The sequence below is a fragment of the Larus michahellis genome, chromosome 9 (genome assembly GCF_964199755.1).
Source record: "Larus michahellis chromosome 9, bLarMic1.1, whole genome shotgun sequence".
Lineage (NCBI taxonomy): Eukaryota > Metazoa > Chordata > Aves > Charadriiformes > Laridae > Larus > Larus michahellis.
In genome coordinates this window covers 14,894,156-14,915,775 of record NC_133904.1, presented here as the reverse complement: position 1 = coordinate 14,915,775, position 21,620 = coordinate 14,894,156, and the positions used below count along the sequence as shown (strand labels likewise).

The window sequence follows — 21,620 nt, the reverse complement described above, 5'->3', positions numbered from 1 at the left end:
TGACTGGAAGAAGCTTTTTTGAACTGGGCCATAACATCAGTGTCACATCTTATTGCTTGGTGGGATTTCTGAGCATCAGTAAGGACAACAGAGGTGCTGGCAGATACAGGCAGATGAACTGAAATCCGTGTTCAGTTGGCAGTCAAAGGTTATTTTCTCTACGGTTGAAAGACTAAAATCTTTTTATTAGTTTCTAAAGAAAGGTCTACATTCAAACTCTTGGGGGGAAATGACTGAAAATATGTTTTACTATCCTAACTGTCTGAAACGTATTGTGCTATTGTCCAAGTTACTAAGTCTTTGACAGGTAATTCTGTTTTCTTGGCAAGCAATTAAAAAAAGCAAGGGAAAAATCCCTTAACTCTGAACCGTGCTGTTCTATGAGTTATAGTCCAACAACCGATCCTGCATAAAGCTAATAAATATTCCTAATGCCTGGTGGGAAATGCAGTTACTCAGTTTAAATGCTACTTGTGTATTTGCAGATAAAATTTGCCCCAGAATGTTTGAAAAGCAAATTAGAAATCTCAGAGATATAAGTTTGACACAGTCACTCACTGAAGGAGAAGCTGTTTCTAATTATGCGTAGTAAACAAGAGCATTATAGTAAATACGAACAAATTCAGTGGAGTCCTGGCTATGATCTTGTGATTAGCTCTAGTCTAAAATTTTTAATACCTTAGGTTATTTCATTACTACCTTAACATCATTTATAGATGTTCTTCTTGCCTCTCCAGCAATATTCTTTCATGTACCTTTAATATATTATAATATGATTTAATGACCTGTTTTTAACATATAGCTACTGACCAATAGATTATTAGCAGCTTAACAGATATCATAGGACATACACAGTAAAGCTGCCCAAAGGCACACTACAGCAATGTAAAAACGGTGAATTTTTTTTCTAGACAAGATTGAAAACAAGAAGAATTAACCTTTATGCTATCCCAGTCCCTCAAAAAAGCAAAAGGCAATTAAAAAAAGGCACTCCAGGTCAGGCTCTTTTTCTTTCATCCTTAGACAGAATCAGATTTTCTGGGTGGCCTCAGCTCTGTCACCACTCAGGGTTCATGTCAGGCCATCACCCACACTGGTCTCGTGTGTAGCAGCACTACTTTCTGTATTAACTTATTGTTTCTTTCCCTTTTCTTGTTAGGCTGTAAATGCAGCCCTGCCCCAAAAGGACCTCCTATCAAGTCTGCTATTAAAATACCCAAAAACTTTAGAGCCAGAAGTGGCTTAATCCTCCCGATGTTGTGCTGCCTCAAGATGAAGAATGGCACAGCAGGCAAGACTGCAGAAAGGGATGGGGCATTCCTGGCTTTCTGGGAGCTGCAAAAATGGAAGCCATTGAATTTCTGGTGCAACTGGGAAGGGCAAGGAATAGTCTTGGTGAAATTGCGCATGAGGAAGTAAAGAGAAATCAAACTCAATGAAAGCACTCTACAAAGCCAGAGATTTGGCTTCTTTTATACTGCATTCATAAAAACTGCTCTGAGTTGGGGCAGGCAGTATATGAAGGAGCAAGGTCTTCCTCCCCAGCTAGAGAGGAGCAACCTAGCTACACTACTTTCAAACACTAGAAGGCAACACACTGCATACAGGCAATATGTTATTCCTTCTCGTCATGGTACAGAAAAGGATAGCATCAGACCCCTTGGCAAAAATCTGATTAAGCACATTATTACAATTCTTTATAATGCGTGTGAACTACTGCTGGGACACTTACGGTTTGGTCCGTCAGTGGTGGAAGCACAATTTGTTTTTCTATTTTGTTCAAGACTAACTTCCATAGCTCTTTTAAAACCCGTTTCAGAACTGTCTTCTCACAGATTTTTGCAGAGACACTTAAACTGGAATAAAACAAAACACAAACCAGTCTCCAAAACTAGCATTCAGACTACCGAGGTGCTGTGTGACTATATGCTCAGATTAATGGCCCTTATGGTTTAGCTTTTCTCTACCAATAAGGATTTCTCAATGGCTGTTATTTTCCAATATTATCAGTAAATATTTTTGATAAAAAAAGACTTGCTTAATATATTACTGATATGTATTTACCGAAAATGAAAAATGACGATGAGTTACAAAGTTTGATGGATGATACAATTCAGCACTCCCAAGCCCCTATATTAAAGTTTTAGTATATAATTTGTTTATGTCTTAAAACTAAAAAACAAATGTCTCCCTTGTTATTTTTTATTTCTACAATGATGTAGAACTAGGTGTTAATAAGCTACTGCAAATCCAGGGCTACCATTTGGAAACATTTATTTCTATATATTGGCATATCTGTGCAATCATACTATTTTTGGAGGATCTATATACTTAGATTTTTTTTTCTTTGTTTAAGAGTGTAGTCATAAATCATCTCGTATGTATTGCCATGAGTGAGTAGAGTCATAAATGAAGTGCTGCAGTTTTCAGGCACAGGAAAAAATATTTCCAAATAATATCACAAAAATGTATATGTGGGAAATGAATTAATGTAAAAAGAGATTGTTGTAAAGTCATTCTATCACCATAAAAGTCATTGTTATATCATCATTAAAGCCATCATAAATATACCAATTCATATTTCTAGCATCTCTTACTACTCTTAGTAAGCACATAAATAAAAGCATAATTAAGAAATAACTAAAACCCAAACTATATTAATATGACATGTTTATAATCCTATTATAAATATATATTTGTAAGAAAAGTGATATTCCCTAGCAGTGGTTGTTTTTTTAAAAAATTTCACACCTTTATTTTCTGTGCATGGGTTTAGCATCCGCTAAAATTCCATTTAATATTCCCGTGGTGAGAAGTATCTTTTTTTTGGACAGTAATTTTTGTTTCCATTATATCATTATTCAATTAAACTCAAAGAAGCTACAAAGACGGCTTTGAGAAATGGCAATTTGGAATCAAACCTGACAGGCAAAAGTCTGTTTACCCAGTTTTTTAAACAATGAGCTTAGGATAGCACGTGTAAGTGTATAAACACTTTTGGCTTTTCTTTAAGACTTGTGCTAGGACTAAATGTCTTAACTTAAAGACAATGAAAATTTAAAACCGTACTGCTTGAAAGCAACACATACCCTCTTGTAACTTAAAACATAGGACTAGGTAGATTGCTAAAAATAAAACGCTGACATATAGATAAAGCAGCTAAAATTTTTTTCAGTACAGATGAAAAAAATCAACTGCTCGGTAAACCTGTAAATGGTGACCAGGTTTCTGGGGACACAGAAGTGGGTACTATTAAGCAGGGGCACACTGGGTGCCAGCCTAGAACAAATGCCAGACAATTTCCGTATAGGGAAGTTACTTTTGTTCTTTTGTTCAGTACAATCTTTATACCACAGCTCCTGGAGGACATACCACACACTAGGTCCTTCGTAATGACTCAAAACATGACAAGAACTAGAAAGGCAAACATGTAGCTTACGTAGAAACTGCTTTGTATACGTAAACAGGTTAAGCATTCTGTGCATGTATTCTGCATGCACGTGAATACTACAAATATTAAAAATACTACAGAGTGTTTCTAGGTATTAACAATGCTTCAGGATAAAACCCAGTATGCCTGACTGCAGCTTTAATTCCTTCTCTGCCACACTAACGAGCCTGCCACACTAACGAGCCTGCCACACTTACGTTTTGTCCAGGAAATCCATGAGAGGCCGAAGCACAATCTCAGCATCAATGGCTGCACTGTTCTTATTGGCTGCTGCATTCCCATTTCCTCTCATTTGATTTAGTTCATTGCTCATTTGTCTTACGCAATCTTCAATAATAAATTGGAAACTACAGGATGGGGGTAAAAAAGAGAATGAAAGAATTCTGGGATAGAAAACAATATTTATCATTTTGCATCAGTTTCTTCAACAAGATTTACATCAATCTGCAATGATGGAAAGTTCACATACGCAAGATACTGCAGGTTTTACAGACTGAAAATAACTCCTCCTAAGGATTATAGCTCATATAACAAATTCATGTACTGTTTTGATTTTTTCCCCCTTGTTTCCGTTCTGTCATTATGCTTTTCATGCCCTTGGAGGGCGGGGGGCAAGTAATTATTTTCTGAAAGCAATAGATGTATCAGAATCAGTTTAGGATACGAATGACTATCAGCTAGCAACAACTTCTCAAGATTTTATTTTTGGTATGAAAGGACAGCAGGAACAGGTGACTATAAATTCTTTTTCTCATGATGGTTAATATGAACCAAGCTTGATATTCTTCTTGAGGACAAATAGAAAACTTCCACTGATTTTGCCCTGTTTGGCTCAATTTCACTTTTCCTGGGTTTCAGACAGAGTCAGTGCCATCAGAAGCTTTGCTTCTTTCCAACTAGACAGAGCTAAAACATTTGGACTGTTTAAAATACCATTTTTCAAAAACAAAACGCCACTAAGAAGTAGTTAGACTGTTGCTCCCAGAAGGAATCTTTTCCACTTCAAGGTGTGCGTGAACAAATTCTTGCTCCTCAAGTTTTATCTGTTCAGTTTTTCTGAAAACTGGTCCATTTCCTAACTGGTCTGGTTGAGCAACATGTCTGACAGTCTTGTAGTGTCAGTGACATGATAGAGTCTTCAGTCAATATACTTAAACAATGCAGAACAGCCGTTCAGCGGACGCAACAGTTCAGAGGCAGAACAAGGCTCTGCACACATGGTAATTGGTTTATGAATTGATTTATGATGAATTGAATTGGTTTAGGATTAGTTTATGAACAGAAATGCAAAACAGAGGCCATAAATATTCCAGGCCTATTAATGTGAAAAGATAAATGGCAACGATTAACTTCAGGAAAGTAAAAGAGAATTTACTGTGAGAGAAAAGAAACATTATAATTAGGCAGTAAGCTGTTCCAGCTACATGGCTAATCATAAAAGGAGAATGCAAATCTCCATGTGAAAACACTAGGAAAATTGGAAACTTTTCCAAGTACACTTGGATGTGTACTTACCTATACACTTCAAAGCCCTAGATAAAATCAACATGAAGCTGCTATTGAAGCTGCTCATGTAAATCCTTGGGATCAGTCCCTCCAATAATAGCCAAAATAACACACTGGCTTTTCTTAAGGTTAACGTTGTTAACCTCATAAATCCCACCAATAAAGTGACCCATGAGGAATGTTCTAGCTATCTGGAGAATATCCTAGATTGAGTTATTCCTGTGTTTTCTTTTGCAGAAACCTAGTTGGCTTGTTCCGAAAGAAGCCCTGGAAAGAAATAATATTCATGCACTGTCAATGATCAGAGAACCAGGGCCTGGGAGCAAAAGTAGAGCACAACAATATGACAAACTAAGCATGCTCAGAAAAAGTGAACGCTGTCCACCCAGAAGGTTCATCGATGGATTAAATAAGCAACTACAGACTTTGCTTAATGAATACCACTACAGCCCTAATCCCTCTTTCTTAGGTTCCTTTCTAATTTGAAGCAAAAATAACTTGCAGCTTCTTATAGCACAGGCACTGCTGGCACAGCACTATACTCATTCAAGACCGCAGTGTGCTCTCTGAATAATGAAAGATTTTGAGAGTAAGGCTCAGTAGACAATTTTTGCAGAGCTACAGGCAAGCAAATGACCCAAGGCGGCCATTCACAGTGACCATCTGAAGTGGGCTAAACACAGGCAGCCACCCCTGGTTGAAGCAGGCCACCTGGAAAAAGCTGTCAGTCTCAGTAAGTAACATAAACATAGTCAGAGAGAAAAGTTTAACACAGCATCAGGCAAGAAAAAATCAGCAATTTTTGTTTTCCTAAAAGCAGAACAAAAGTCATCAGTCTGTAACATGTTTGTGCCCACAGACCAGTTTTAGATTTCTTTACAGTGAAGTTACTGCTATATATTTCAGAGTCTAAACCCATACACACACACAAATGCACGCTGCTCCATCAGGGCAGAAGCAAGCTGTACCTCAGGACATCCAAGCAACCACCCGGACTTAATCAACGAGGCAGATTTTTGAACGGCAGTATTTCTCTAAGGTTTGCAGTAAAATAGATTTGTTACCTTGCAGCATATGTTACGCTGAGTTCATCCAATACATTGCTAAGTTTCACCTGAAGTTCTTTTAGAACAACGCTAGCTTCAGGATCCAACTGCAGAGAGATAAGTAATGTTATATTTTACTTACACACTATGTTTTGGGGTTTTCTATTGCAAGTAATGAATTAGGAATTATATGCAATGATACACTGCACTATCGAAAACTAAATGTGGAAACACCTGTTACAACACAGGATTGCTTTAGTAGGCCTAAAAATCCAATTACCATTTAAAGGAGAACATTTGATTGTAAAAGTGAAGAATTATAATGCTAGAAATGAAAACTGAGCCATTAAACAATGGCCTTCTATGGGATGGTGCAAATTGTGTTGGCAGTCACAAGAATAAAATTACCATTATCAGGCAAATAGTATTCACAAGGCATATCAAGAGAAGGATGCATGAGAATTTAGTGTTTGTGTTAACAATACTGCAGATGTTTTAATCTTTTATTTTTTTTGGTACATGTCACCACCATCGGTAATTATTTTTGTGATTCAGGTGGAAGATGTTTCCATATTCCCGTTAACACAGCATAAAAGTAGAACAGCTTGAAAAGATGGTTTGAAGACTATCCATGCTGTTTCTATTGATACAGTATGACGGATGAGTACTTCTGTTTCTAAAAGACATTAAGACATATATAATTCAAGCACAGAGCAACACATTCTGATGCACAGGGAGAACAGCTCCTGTACATCTGATACAGGTTTTCTAAATATAAGAAAAAAAAGAATGCAGGGGAGAAATACAGTTTTCCATTTACAGGGATGGGGATCCATGCACAGATGTTTAATCCAAAAGGTACTCTGTTGATATTGATCAGCTTTATGTGCTATGCATTCTTTTTCAAATTAAAAAAATAATTGACTTTTTGTCTCCGTAAGCTTTTAGCATTTAGGAAAAAAAAATAGTTACGGCCCACTGTGGGATATGATTGATGATCATCAGGATCAACAGCTGAATGTGAATTAATAGCTGACGTTCCAGGTCTTCCAGCTATCTACATCACAATATTAGGGAATGGTTTTCAATGATAATCCTCTGGGCTCTGTTCTGCACTAAGGTCAGATACAGATCTTCTGAGAATTTCAAAGGAAATTGTACATTCAGAATACATAATCAGGTCTGTCTCTATTTGCATTTTCCTATCTTTCAACTGCCCGAGTAGTGTTTACTGCTTATTCTTCATCTGATGCTTCAGAGTACCACGGTGCAGTAGGTCAGCTCTTTTAATCACACTTTAGAGAGAAGGAGAAGCTGTGTCGCAGTGCATCAGATAACTTAGATGAGACTACACTGGAATTCTACAGCAAAGTAAAGAAAATACAAACTGTGAAACACCTCCAAAGATCTACTGAGTTCTAGTCTTAGACCATCCTTTCTCTCCTTAGAGGTTATGTGTGGTTTAAGAGCATAGAAAATCCAAGATTTTCATTGCAGTTTTTGACAAAAATCTGAAATAGGTGACAAGGGGAATTGCCATACATCCCTTAGAAAATACTCAGTGATGTGTAGCACTTTTCTAATCTCAGATGCTCGTATTTTAACACTGTGCCTACTTACTGAATTAGTTTTTATTTACTTTGCATTGAGAAAAATTCTGTTCCTTCTCCACTTCATGTCTTAGTAGTTTCCCTGGCAGATACACTCTGACAGTTCATGCACTTAAAGTGATTGTTTTCCTTCATAGGAAAAGTAGGGATGTAAATGCTAATTTTACTGAAATGTCTATATTAGTTATCAAAGATAGAGTTTACTAAAAAGGGCAAAGATTTTTCCAGGAAATGCATTTCACTATGGGAATATACTGCCTCCTTTGGTGCCATACATACAGAACACAAATTTATGACCACTAGAATATTAACATTTAACAAATACTGAACACACAAGCATTCGCACTGAACATGGTACACATCAGAGAAAGCGCAAAAATACCAGGCAGGCAGAAAACTCAAAATTTCTTACTAGATCATGCACAAACCAGAGAATCATCTTGTTACTGGAACCACAAAGGCCAATGTAGTTACTTTCCATCAGAGGTTGATGTGATAACCAGAAAACACAATATATTTGCTAAATTCACCTGGAATTAGACTTAGTTTGTCCAGAACTGGATTAAATACTAATACCAGATGGTGAACATAGCACACGCTATAGAAAGGTGCATGCAAGTGCTAGAAGTTTTAGAGGGTTTTGTTGCATGAACGAGTTTGTGTGTGCACAGCTGGAGGCATCTGGCAGGACATCCAGCCTTGTGTATACACATGCTCATGCTTATTAATGCAGTGCCGTAGGGAGGAGTGCAATATAAAGAGGTATGCGGGCTGACCACCCAGGTGCTAGACACCTGGTAATTTGATGACTAAGAATATGTTAGCAAGATTTTTAAATGCTATCGCTATTTTTGTTTAACTACTGGAAAATATGGTCATTTGAGTGTCTCACTAGGACCAAAATGCGTGCTTTTCATTTATTTTACCATGTACCCTCTATAGAGTTGTGACATCCCAGGGCAAATCAGAGGGTCCTCAGGCATCAGCCCTTGACTGGCATCATCCAAATATACCACAGCCATGACCTGCTTTTTTTTTCCTGATATGGTACAACTAAGATAGAAATTACTGTGATGGTTCTATACTATGAAATTCTGGGGGGACTTTACAACTGGTAAAGATGGTTTTAGGATGGCCTTGTGCCTTGGAGATAAGGTAAATCAGCTTTTGGTACCTCTGCACGTCACACTCACTAACTATTGTGGATTATTTTCTGTATATCTTCTATGCATAAACTAATCCACTGATTTCTTAATATGAAAAAATATATTCAGCTATGATGCCATACTTAAAAAGCAAAATATTTGAAAAAAAAAAGAAAAAGAAAGATTTCAGTGGAAGTAGAAAGATTTACTGTCTCCTGCTTAAATATTCTAAAAGGCTATAATTCGACACGCCATTACACTGTGCAAATGCATCACAGTTTTGCAACAAGCTCAAAAAGGATTTTTATTTGTGCTTTAGAAGGATCTATTATTTTAGCAATGGTTTGAACAACTCCTGCTAACACATTTTATACAAGGTTTGCTTATTCTCAGACAAGCATTGTGTGCAAAATGCACTATAGCACTGTGCAAATGGTTTGCCTTAATGAAGTTGACAAGCCGTAAGAGTTACGCAGGTTGACATCACAACACTGACTACCTGCGAGAGCAACACGCAGCTCTCAAAACCACTATCTAAAGGAGGTAAGTTTCGCAGTGAGGCAAATCAGTGGTGAAGGGATTAATTCATTTATCTAAGGCTTTCCAGTGACCAAGGGAAGAAAGTCTTCACCATTCTTGGCTTGGCTGAGATTACTTACTAGCAAGGGAGTAACAATAAAAACAACCATCTCTGTTTCATGAGCCAATCTCTTTCTGGATAGTACAGAGTTATTATGGAAAGGGAAGTGTACAAGAACTCAGGTAAATGCAATCTGTAATTCTTTGTACTAGTTGCTACTAGTAGGGGTTTAAGTAAATAGCTACAAACATGCTCAGCTGCAGAAATGTCAGCCACCCAGATGTGGTTAAATGATGTGGTTAAATGATAAGGCTGACCTAGCCCTAATGTTATCCTATCTTGCGATCAACCAGAAGGAAAGGCTGGAAGTGAGACAAAAGGCAATGGAGATCTGCATCTGAGAAGGTGTCACACAGGGATATGAAAATGGGGTATCTACAGTAGTGGAGACTTTTCTTTCTCGCCTCAAGTCTCATCTGCTCCACAGAGTTTGATGAAGAAGGAAAAAACCACCCCATGCCTGAACAATAACCTGAGCAGGTTATTGGAGGTGGGGGGAGAAGATGAGTGTCACTAATGTGCCATATGTAATTTAAGAATGGAAAGAGAGAAAAGGCCATTTATCTCTTAGCTTCTTGAGTTCCATTTACAGTTCACAGCACGTGTGGGCTAGTCTTAAAATATATTGATAGGTTGCTCAGGTGTCACAATCTGGATTTCTTTTTAAAGAGCAAACTTATTTTGGTAGTGGAAATGTTAAGCTGTTAACATGTAAATCACACTTTTCTACCAATTTTTAATTTGTTTGGCTTCCTTAGGTTCATAAATATTTCTGTTATTTTTACCATCTTAAATAACAGAGTTAATTTTTACTCAGAACAGAAGATACTCATAAATTTGTTGGCACACTTCATAAGATCTGTTAATTATGGATTATTAAATAGATAACTAGAAATTTGACTTTCTCTGAATGCTAAATAAAAGCAGAGAATACTGTTGCTGAACAGCTGAAGAAATAAGAAATATTTGAACATCATTGTCTCCACATGCTGCCTGTCTAAAACTGTGAAATTGTTTATATGTAGAAGCCTTGGAAAAGAGTTAAAGATCTGATGAATTTGGCTGCTTTCGATGCAGTGTGTTAGACTGAGCTATTCCATGCTGTAGTTTAGCGTGTGCTAGTATGGACATAATCTTGTTAACTGCAAATTTGGTACTTTTTCTATAGGAAACTACAGAGAAGGAAATTACTTTTGACTGAGTTAAAGGGAACCTCTTTAATTGGAATTCCATTTATCTACAATTTCACAGGTCTAATTGCCTATAGTTTCCTAATGGGACCACCTGGTTACTTGCCTTCAGAAAATAGTTTTACATATTGTTTGTGTATCTGGGGAAGATACAGGTATTTTTCAGATCTATTACTTTTGTAACAGACAAACGTAACAGATCTGACAGACATCATCCTTCCTCCACCTCCCACCCGACTACCTGGGTACAGTGAATCCCATTTTGAGATGTTTGACTGCCACTGCTCTAAATACTTCGGCCTCTGACTTAACAGATTCAAAAATGGACACTTCAGATCTATTCTGCTTAAGCTTGGGCCTCTGTCATCCCATCAAAGTCTTTAGGACCAGATATAGATTCCTATAGAATTCTTAACCATTACATGTAAAGTCGGAACTGAATTACTGGATTGGAAATATGATTTACCTACAGTCAATATAATCCTGTTGTACATAAACAACCTGCTTTTGCTTTGCACCTTTTATTTGATCCTAATTGCTGTAACTCATTTCTGCTATGTTCTGCCATCTGGAGACAAGCAACACAAGCATTAATTTTTTTTTCTTTCCCTTTTAGCAGCTTCCAACTTGTCAGACATGAAAAAATGATCTAGTGCAAACGTATGCACTCCTTTCGGACAAAATGAACAGGAGATAAATCAAAACATCAAAACTCTACACTATGATAATCTGTTCCCACGATTTTTGACTTGATTTTAAAAAAAAAGAAAAAAAAAAGACAGTGGATTGCATCCCACTTTACTACTCTTACTTTATTATGGCAGACTGATCTCATTGATATAATTTTTTAAGTACCCTTCCTGCTTGGCTACAGCAGAAGAGGAGAGTTAATAAAGAAACTCATATTGTTCAGACTATTTCATTTTAATGGCAGGAGAGCTGAGAGTCCAGTTTTTTCTCTATTTATAGAGCTCCCTGCCCTCTGAACACAGGGACTGCTTGATTGTGGTATTTTGACTGCATAGTTTGAAAGACATACTGCTCACAATGGGACACTGAGGAGATTAACAGCATTTCATTTTTCTTAGAATTAGTTTTGCTTCAACTGAAATAGTCTCATTATTCTGCTGAAAATCATCTTTATGTCCTTCACAAGCAAAAAATTAAACTATTTTCTCCCTGCAAGGAAACTGCTTACAGATTTTATTGCCAGCTTTGTTTCTTATAAGTACCGGTTCAATAAGGCAGATTGGCCACTAGCATTTATGCTCTTGGAATAGCTAGGGGAATACATATTCCAGTTTGAGGACAAAGATTTTAGAAGCGGTTTTATATGGGTGACAAAAAATGGAACATGAATGTACTTTTCTTCAAGAAATTCCCCTTCAAGAAACAAACAAAACTTTGAATGTATTTTTTACATCTTTTTTCTTAGTCCATGAATCAGAGATGCGCTTAAGGTACCTAACAAAGGGATTTTAGAAAAATATCTCTGAATTCTCTCCAAGGTTTGCATGTTGCACCACATTTGTAGCTGAGGAAAATGGAACATTTTGGAGATTCAAGAAAATATTCTGACTTGAAAATAATGTGATAGATATAAAGTGCTGCTCAGCTTTCCTCCACCCTTGTCTTCATCAGGATTTACAAGCACTTAGCTGTTTTTCTGATCCATGACATTCAACATGTAGGATTGGATGCAAGACCTTAATGCAAAAGTAGTTTGCACAGAATATAAGAGCATGGAAGACAAGATTATTTATAATATTCAGAGAGTGAAAAGGGATTAATAGGAACAACAAAAACCAGCCATGTCTAGATGATAAATACATATTTTTAAAATTTGATCAGAAATCTTCAATGTCGACAAGGCTGCAGAAGTTTATTTCATGTTCTCTGGAGCAGGAAGTACTGTTGCCATGGCAGCTTCAAGAAGCTATTACTAGCTCAACAAAACCTCTTTACCATGGAATTAATCTGTAGGTTTATTTGGAAGGTGCCATTCATTGCATGACACAGGGGACTCTCTTACCTCTGCAGCGTCCCACTGTGGACATGGAAATATGAAAGAATGTACTTTCCAATTCTCTCCATAATGTGGTCACATTAGGTCAAAGTTTGGTGAAACTATCAAACTACAGTCTCAAGAAGAAAAAGCTGAGGTATGCGTAACTTCTTTTTTAAAGCCAGCTACTGCTAAGAAGGATAGCGTATTCATGATTGCTTTTTTAACAAGACAGGATTCTACAGCTTGAAAAGATGTTAATTTCTTCATTAGCTTTCAAAACAGGCAAAGACTACAATCAGCAAAGTACTGAAGCACATGTTTATGTCCTTTTACTGTTGACAGCACTTCAGGCACATTAAAGACTTATGAAATATAAAAGGAGATAAAGTTAAGCATGTTCTGTACCTTTGAATAGCAGTTTTTGGTGAAATGTTGCTGAAACTTGAGTATAAGCAGGCCCTCAGATACTGAAAAGTGCACTTAAAAAATGTTTTATAGATTTTTTTAGAAATTCTGAAAGACATTACACTATCTGCCTAGTAAAGCTTGTCAATTCAGAGTGTCAAGTGAATGCCCAAGCATAGCTCTTTTTGATTTTAGATCACAGGGAATTACACAAATGCATCAATGGAAATTAGTAGGAAATGGGACCGTTCTGAGCCTTAGAAAATATCATCAGGAACAATAAAAGATGCTTACTATCACAAACCTCATAAGAGAATCTCTCTCCTTCTTTCTTCTGCTCAGTGGATTGCACGTCAAAGGCATTAGACAAAGACATGACACATTACAGACAAAGCACAAAGCACGTATTCTACAAAATTTTCAGATACAGGCAAAACATATCAATACATAAAAAGCAAAGTACAGTCCAATACAAACATTAAAATAAAGCTGGCACTACAGATTACAACACAAAACACCCAGTGCTGGTTGAATTTTACAGATCATTAGCATGTTTCTGTGAAATAGTGTTAGGTATTTCTAGTATTGTCAGGACATTAAATAGCTTTTGTAGACCATTTTTAGAAAAAAAATATTTGTATTTTCCTTGCAAGCAGAAGTAAAGGCTGTGACTAGCCTGAAAACATGATGCTAATGATCTCTAAGGAACTTTGACTGAACCAGGAAACAAATATGACTCACCTCCTTTCCTCCCATGGACTCAAACATTTTCTCAAGCTGGACTCTTAGTTGTTGAATGTTGTTCATCAAAATACAGGGCTACAAAGAGAGCACAAAATGTGAGAATGTGCATGTTATGTTCCTTTTATGTATGAACACATGTATTCACAGCCTCTGGGCTGAAGACCAGTTCTTCAGCAGCCCTACATCCATGCGATTTTTTAGAAGTGGATCTCAGGTTCCCAACACTGCTGACTCCCCTTCCTCCTTTAATTCACACTTCTCTCTGCCCAGTCAGCAAACCCACTCAGCCAGTGACTCTTAAGACAACGTTGCCCCACAGGAAACTCAATACCCTCTCCCAAGCAGCTCAGCAGCTTTCAGATACCAGCATTTCACATCCCGAACCTTATCTCCCAGGTAGTTGCTAGTCATACTGAAGACAACTGTATTTGCTGGATTAACACAAGTAGTACATTATCGTCTCTTTGAGAATAGACACAATAACGATCAAAGTACTCTGGGAGTGAAAACAGACTGGGGGAAAGAGAATGCCAGATTGCTTTCTAGACCCAGACTTTGCAGAAAACGGTGACAGCGCTGTAACCCAGATAATGTCTGATGCTTAAGTATTTGAATAAATCAACAGCCAGTTTTGTTAATAACATAATGGTATTTCAGAAACGTACATTTTGCATTGCTTGAAAAGTTGGTGAATGAATTTTGTAAATATATTTAGTCTAAAAATGTTGTTTAAGCTCATTTCTTTACAGTAGAACACAGAGACAGAGTGTAAAAGACAGCAATTGCTGGATAAATATAAGGTAAAAAGTAAAACATGGATAAAATTAAGCAAGTTATTAAAAAATATGGATGAAAGATCTATTACTAGAATTTTGTATACTCAGATGACATTATATGTACTGTGTCCAGTTCTGGGCTCCCTGGTTCAAGAAGGACAGGGAACTGCTGGAGAGGGTGCAGCAAAGGGCTACCAGGATGATGAGGGGACTGGAACACCTCTCTTATGAAGAAAGGCTGAGGGATTTGGGTCTCTTCAGTCTGGAAGAAAGACAACTGAGGGGGGATCTTATCAACACTTATAAATACTTAAAGGGTGGGTGTCAGGAGGATGGGGCCAGGCTCTTTTCAGTGGTGCCCAGGGACAGGACAAGAGGTAATGGGCACAAACTTGAGCATAGGAAGTTCCACCTAAACATGAGGAGGAACTTCTTTCCTGTGAGGGTGGCAGAGCACTGGCACAGGCTGCCCAGAGAGGTGGTGGAGTCTCCGTCTCTGGAGACATTCAAAACCCACCTGGACGCGTTCCTGTGCAACCTGCTCTGGGTGACCCTGCTCTGGCAGGGGGTTGGACTAGATGATCTCCAGAGGTCCCTTCCAACCCCTGCCATTCTGTGATTCTGTGAATCTGTATATGCTAGTTTGGTATGGTGTGGGGGAAGCAATAAGACAATAGTTGCTAAGACTTCTGGTTGGCCAAGGTCAGTGTGTTCTAGTATGTGATTGGATTAATTCAGACCTAAGTAATGCATTTCAATAAAACACATATGCTTTTTTTTCAGACAACAAGAAGGTGATGGAATGATTACAGTGATTGATACTCATTTGTACCTTTCTAGTTAATAGCATGTTCCAATGTAGTGCTGAAACTATGGGAAATGGTGGGATTAGATTTTGGTATTCAAAAGATCAATAACATAATTTAGCTTCAATTAGTTCTACATTACTCTCAAAGGAATTTGGTGTCAGAGTCCTTCTCAATTGAAGGAAAAAAAAGAAATTTGATCTAACTTCTTAACCCTCACGTTACCGCTTCCAGTAAGGCATGCTATTTGGTCTCCTGCAAGACAGCTGGCTTTGTATAATGGTTGAAATATCACCTCTCTTCCTGTCTCTTGCCCACTTCTTCTATTTATTTATCTACCTTCTATTAATTTATGACCACTAAGACTGTATCCTCCTCTCCTATGCTATCTCCTCTCTTCTGACATATTCATTATTACCTGGTCAAGCAGAAGGTGTCCCTGCCCATGGCAGGGGGGTTGGAACAAGATGATCTTTAAGGTCCCTTCCAACTCTACCCATTCTATGGTTCTACAATTATTCTGGAAATTATCTGCAATATCGCAAACCAATGATTATGATTTCTTATGGGGGAATAAGTAGATGAATATGACATCTTGGTTCTTTTGTTCAAAACAAGGCCTTTGGCAATATACTGAAGCTATGAGATAAACACTTCATTCTGAGGCAGTTTTCAAAGTTTCCTTTGAGGCTAGCTAAGGTTGCTCTTTCAGAGCCTAAGCATACCTTGGCTCAATGGAAAAAGTTCTATTCCTGTCAGTAAATAACAGAACCAGATCTTAAAAACATTCTCATCTTACTATTTCATTATCATCTTGTCCTTCAGAATACTCTTTGCAGCAACTTACAGGAATCAGACAACCAGATGTGACAACACATAGAAGTGAGTGTCAAGTACAACACATAGAACCAGGATTGTTTGTAAACTCTGACAGGAGGTGGAAGATAAGAGGATGTTTTTACATTAGATACACGTCTTCACGAAAAGCACCTTTGGTATGCTTTTATTTGAACCGTTTAGGTGCATATTTTATAGTGTTTAATAAAAATAGTACAAGTATTGACTTGAAAAAGAATGCCAAAATCTAACTTTAATCATAACAAGTATTTGTTTTAATCTCTTCTATCAACTCTAATGTAGGAGATGGACTTTTAATATAATTGAGATCACCAGATCAAATGGTCTTTTATCAAGATAAAAGTATGTATTTCAAAAAGGTAGCTTCTGTTAAAAACAAGTTATGTCCCCCAAAGGCGTTTGATATAATACTTTATATCATAATGAGATTAATTCCATTTAAAGCTTTAGTAAAGACTGGCATACCAGGATGACTTCAGAAATCAATCACTCCAACAATTAAAAAAATCACAGAATCACAGAATGGCAGGGGTTGGAAGGGACCTCTGGAGATCATCTAGTCCAAACCCCCTGCCAGAGTAGGGTCACCTGGAGCAGGTTGGACAGGAACGCGTCCAGGCGGGTTTTGAGTGTCTTCACCACCTCAGTGGGCAGCCTGTTCCAGTGCTCTGGCACCCTCAAAGTAAAGAAACTTTTCCTCATGTTCAGGTGGAACTTCCTATTGGACAGGCCAAAAAGACTACACACATAATTTGACTCAATGCTATTATTAAAACTCATTTCTTCTAGAAAGCAGTAAGTTTTATTTAATACTAGCATAGAATTGAAAGAAACAAAAAAACATAGCTATATAATTTATTTATTTTTTACATTCAATTTTAAGAACAGTTATGGCTCATATTGTGTCAAATACAGAGACAGATAATTTTAGATGAGGCTTGCTTTGGACTGATTAATATTAAAGTAGAAGATGTGTAATGCTTTCACTCCTCCATACCGGGGAGAGAGACTGTTGTGTTCTTTTCAGCTCTGTATTTGCCCTGGAGGGCGTAGAGGTAAGGAATGTGTAAAAGGTGAATCTCTAAAGTTAAAAATGCATGAAGATTTACATCCTGCTAGATTATGGGGAAAAAAACCTGGCACTAAGGTGTGCTGGTCTATCATACATCAACTGGTACCCAGTGACGAGACATGTGGGAACAGCTCAAAGCTGCATCAGGGGAGGTTCAGGCTTGATGTGAGGAAGCATTTCTTTACCGAGAGTATGGTCAAGCACTGGAACAGGCTTCCTAGAGATTATCTAATCACAGATTGATACAACTGTACAACATGCTACTCAATATAGCAGACATAGTGCTAAATGTTTCCTCCCTCAGAAGTACTAGCTTTGATTGAATATCAATGGTACTGAAAAGTCAGTTTACAAGAACAATTTTCCTTTGTCATTTTAAGCTATTGATAATGTCTTGATTTGCTTGATGACATCTTTAGTGCTCATGTCTCATTTACTTCTGAGTCCATGGCAACCTGTTCCTTCATTAGGGAGTCCCTCAGAAGCAGCGAGGCAACAAAACAGCACATGATTTTCTTCTCACTGCTGCATGGATAAAGCACAGAGTGAGTGGTAGGAGCAGAAAAGTCTGCACACACTCGCTGTGCATAAAACAATGACCTTATACACCCTCTAATGAATAAATTGATAAATGCAAAATGAAAACTCAAACAAAAATATTTTCTTCTGTTTGGAAAAAAAAGATGAAGATATATTCACCATATTCACCATTGTATAAAACTGTTATCCAGGGAGTGTTTCTGGCCATCTTGCAAATCTTTTTCTACTTTAATACTGAAATTATTAACAAGGATTCGTAACTAATTCCACCTACTACAGCTTTTACACAGCAATGTAAGCAGCTATGAAAACATGCTGACCTTATAAAAAATATAAAGCAAACCAAAAATCCCTTCCTCCATTCATGCTTTTTCTCATATACAAAAGTGATCACATTTTCAAAAAGTAAAATAAATCATTTAAAGGTAATTTCTGAGGATGAAACGAAAGACAACTTTTTACTCACCACATTTTCTTTATCGCAATATGAGCTGAAGTAATTTGAAATAATTACAGCATACTGAAGAAGCACTTTGTTGATAGTCTAGGAGAGAAGAAGAATCTTTCAAATGGTAAATTTCATAATGTAAAAAAATAAATAACAAAACAGACATAAAAAAGGAGCTTTATATAAATTTTAGGTTTTACAGGTGCTTACACATTTAGTGTATACTATTTTTTTAGACACAACATAAGCAATCCTGTGAACACATCTTCAAATCTCTGCACAACAGATGGTGGGTTGTTCTTAATGGAATGTAATCTTCAATAGCAGAGGTACTTTAATATTAGTCATACTGTTTTTGAGAAGCATTCAGAGCTCAACTCTTTGCGATGTGCTACATACTTAATGGAACGGTAGCAAGCTCAAAAAATCCTATAGGGTGACAATCCATAGATTAAAAATATAATGGAAAAATAAGGCCAAGGGAGCACTGCTCAAAGCCTGGCAATATGAGCTTACCTTACAACAATAATGTAAATAGGAACTTTGTTTGCAAATGGAAAACTATTGCAATGGAAGAACAGGAATAAATATAAACGTAATTTTTTTTAAAGCCATCAGGACTATAATGGAAATCTAAAGCTTGTGAAGAAATGTTACAATTCACATAGAAACGTGGCCTAACAAAGTTGAGTTTATCAATCAGCAGATGAAAAAGAACTACCACCTCAGAGCTTCAACCAGCAATACTTTATTGCCATATCTTGAATTTTTTCTTCCCTTGCACTGACTAATTAGATAATTGCATTTCACAGAATTGCTCCATTAACGGAACTGTAATCAGTGCTTAGCAATAATAGTAATTGCTTGTATAACTTACATAAATATGCAATCTCAGAGAGGACAGAACTTCTCAAACTGGTAAATGAATTTGACAAAGTAGAAGAAAAACCATCTAAGCCACAGACAGCATGTCTTTCTAAGGATCCCAGTCAGAGATAGAAGAGACTGATTCTAAACGACATTGGAATTACGTAGCTTTAAGTACATGGCAACACAATGTCACTCTCTCCGAAGCTTAGTTGAGATGCATTGATTTTAATTTACCTTTGCAAATCTTCTCATTAAATGAGATAGTGCTTCTGGATTAGGACACTCCAGTTTCCTAATAATCTCAAAGCTTTGATTGAGCTGTGTGAAGACATCAACCACAGAACAAGAGAAGAGAGCGTGATCTGATGTTTGCTGAAACTAGAGAGAGACATTCAAATGAGTTAATACTTGTTCAGAGATCAAAACTGTATTAACTGATTTTCTTACACTTCAAATTCTTCCTAGAGTCATAAAAAGTAATAAATAAAAAAGAAATTAAAAAAACCCAACAAACCTCTCACAAAAAATACTGAAAAACATGGCTTTTCACATTTCTATTACTTTCAAACAGCTTAAAAATAAAAACAAAATTCTCTTTCATGACATTGGTATCACATCAGAGTTTAGTAAAACTATAGATTGAAGTCTACGGGGGAACTCAGGCAGCTGGAATTAGAGCAGGAATTTGTACATAAGGGTTATCTTCGAAGAACTGTTACTGACTGTGGATCTTGTGAGGTCTAACAAGGATACTGTGGGACCAAATATACTTCTGGTTTCGCGATACTAAATAACTGTCTTAATACTTTCTTCATACTTATCTTTAAAAAGTAAAAGCTCACCCCGTCTTTTTTGTCTCTTTCTAGTGCTCCATGAAGAAATTCCATTGAGACATCCTCATTTTCATCCAGCCACTGAATGACAAATGGTTCAAACCACCTGAAAATTAAAAACGATTTTGTAAAGTAAGTACATTTCATAAAGATCCTGTGAGAAGAGATAACATATGACCCAGGAGTTTGGCACCTTGTGTCTTCACATCTGTTCTAGTTGCTAAAAAGTCTATCGTCCTAGAAAAACTTCTGTCACCAAAGACACTGTGGCTACCAAAAAGTCTTTCAGGCTTCAGTTTCACAATACTCTAACTGGTCAACCCTGTGATGTAAAATTAGCAGTAGCCATCAGAGAAACGTGTCCCTGTTTTGAAGGGGATCATATTCTGCACATTTTTTTTTATTTTAGAATGTGTCTTTTATCAATATTGTTCTTTATTCACATTTATTTTTTATTTGTATTTTAAATAACTTGAAGAAAACTTTGCTTTAATAAAACATCAGCTGTTTTATTTTTGTTTAGTTTGTTTAAAAAAAATTCAAAGCAATAACAGGCCCCAAACCACCTCGGCAAATCCGCAGACTCGCAGAAGAATAAGGAATGAGTTTAAGGATAGCTCATATAAAAGGACAGGATTGAATGTATCAATAGCAGGAAGACAGGCGGAAAGGAAAACAGCAGCCGAATATTAACCCAATGCAGCAAGAATAATTTCAGTAGCATATCCCATTAGCATTGCCTCTTTATCCAAACTTGGGTATGAAACAAATGCAGGGGTCTATAATGAATACTGCTGCTGTTCCCACATTTCATACCTTCCTCAGACATTTTCTGACCAAAATATTTTGCAATCTATGAAAAGCTGCAGTTACAACAGTTGGATACAGAGTCCTATGAAAAAGCTAATAGCACTTGCAATACCTGGACTATTTAATTTGATGGAAGAATTAAAGAGGAGGAAGTGCGAAAAGTAAAGAGCTGTCAGTGCTACTGTGCACCTTGAGATCTTGCACAAACTTAAGCATAAATATTTGACCAAAATAAACCTTGCACCAAGCCCAAACTCTGGGGGACTCCTCTACACGCTACTTACAGAGAGTACTCAGCCACTGCATCCTTGAAAGCAGAGAGTTCTCGCACATATTCATTATAAAACCATTTCACTTTGAAGTGCAAATTCATATAATCTGTGCTTTTGCATAACCGTTGCTTTTCATGTTCTGTAACAGAATGAGTTGAAATAAAAGCATTTAATAGCATTCTAACAGTAAATAACATTGTTGTGCCTCAATGCACTAGTGACATAATAATACAGCATTGCATTTTAAAGCACAATTAGTTTGATTTTTTTAGAGGTAGTAGTACCCGCAGTCTCAACCTTCAGGTTGTGAGCACCCTTAGGAAAAACAAAACAAAACAAAGACCAGACCGTAAGTTAGGCTTTTCAACTCCCTTCACTGCAGTGAGGAAAACCCACAAACTTGCTGACTTCCTGTTCTTTCGATGCTTCTTGGGTTGTCACAAAATGGTTAAGAAGCCGTGACAGGTGCCAAGCTAGAAAAGACGGCTGTAGCTGTGTAGTAGCCAAATGAAGTAACAACTATAAATGCCAGTTACATGAATCCGTGAAACCTGCATGAGTAAATGGGCTGCATTTACCACATATAGGTA

General features: G+C 37.1%; 1 protein-coding gene across 6 annotated transcripts in view; it reads right to left on the bottom strand.

Annotated features, from left to right (window-relative positions):
* Window positions 1–21,620, bottom strand: part of UNC13C (unc-13 homolog C) — a 239,651-nt gene that overhangs the window by 19,922 nt on the left and 198,109 nt on the right. For 4 of the 6 annotated variants that reach the window (XM_074600306.1, XM_074600305.1, XM_074600303.1 and 1 more), the window contains 9 exons: window positions 21,043–21,169; window positions 19,958–20,054; window positions 19,350–19,493; window positions 18,264–18,341; window positions 13,743–13,820; window positions 13,306–13,335; window positions 6,022–6,110; window positions 3,649–3,798; window positions 1,733–1,856 (listed from right to left, as the gene is read on the bottom strand). In XM_074600306.1, the coding sequence (XP_074456407.1) occupies window positions 1,733–1,856; window positions 3,649–3,798; window positions 6,022–6,110; window positions 13,306–13,335; window positions 13,743–13,820; window positions 18,264–18,341; window positions 19,350–19,493; window positions 19,958–20,054; window positions 21,043–21,169 (917 nt within the window). The remainder of the gene's footprint in view (window positions 1–1,732; window positions 1,857–3,648; window positions 3,799–6,021; window positions 6,111–13,305; window positions 13,336–13,742; window positions 13,821–18,263; window positions 18,342–19,349; window positions 19,494–19,957; window positions 20,055–21,042; window positions 21,170–21,620) is intronic. The other 2 variants (XM_074600304.1, XM_074600308.1) reach the window with 1 other exon arrangement.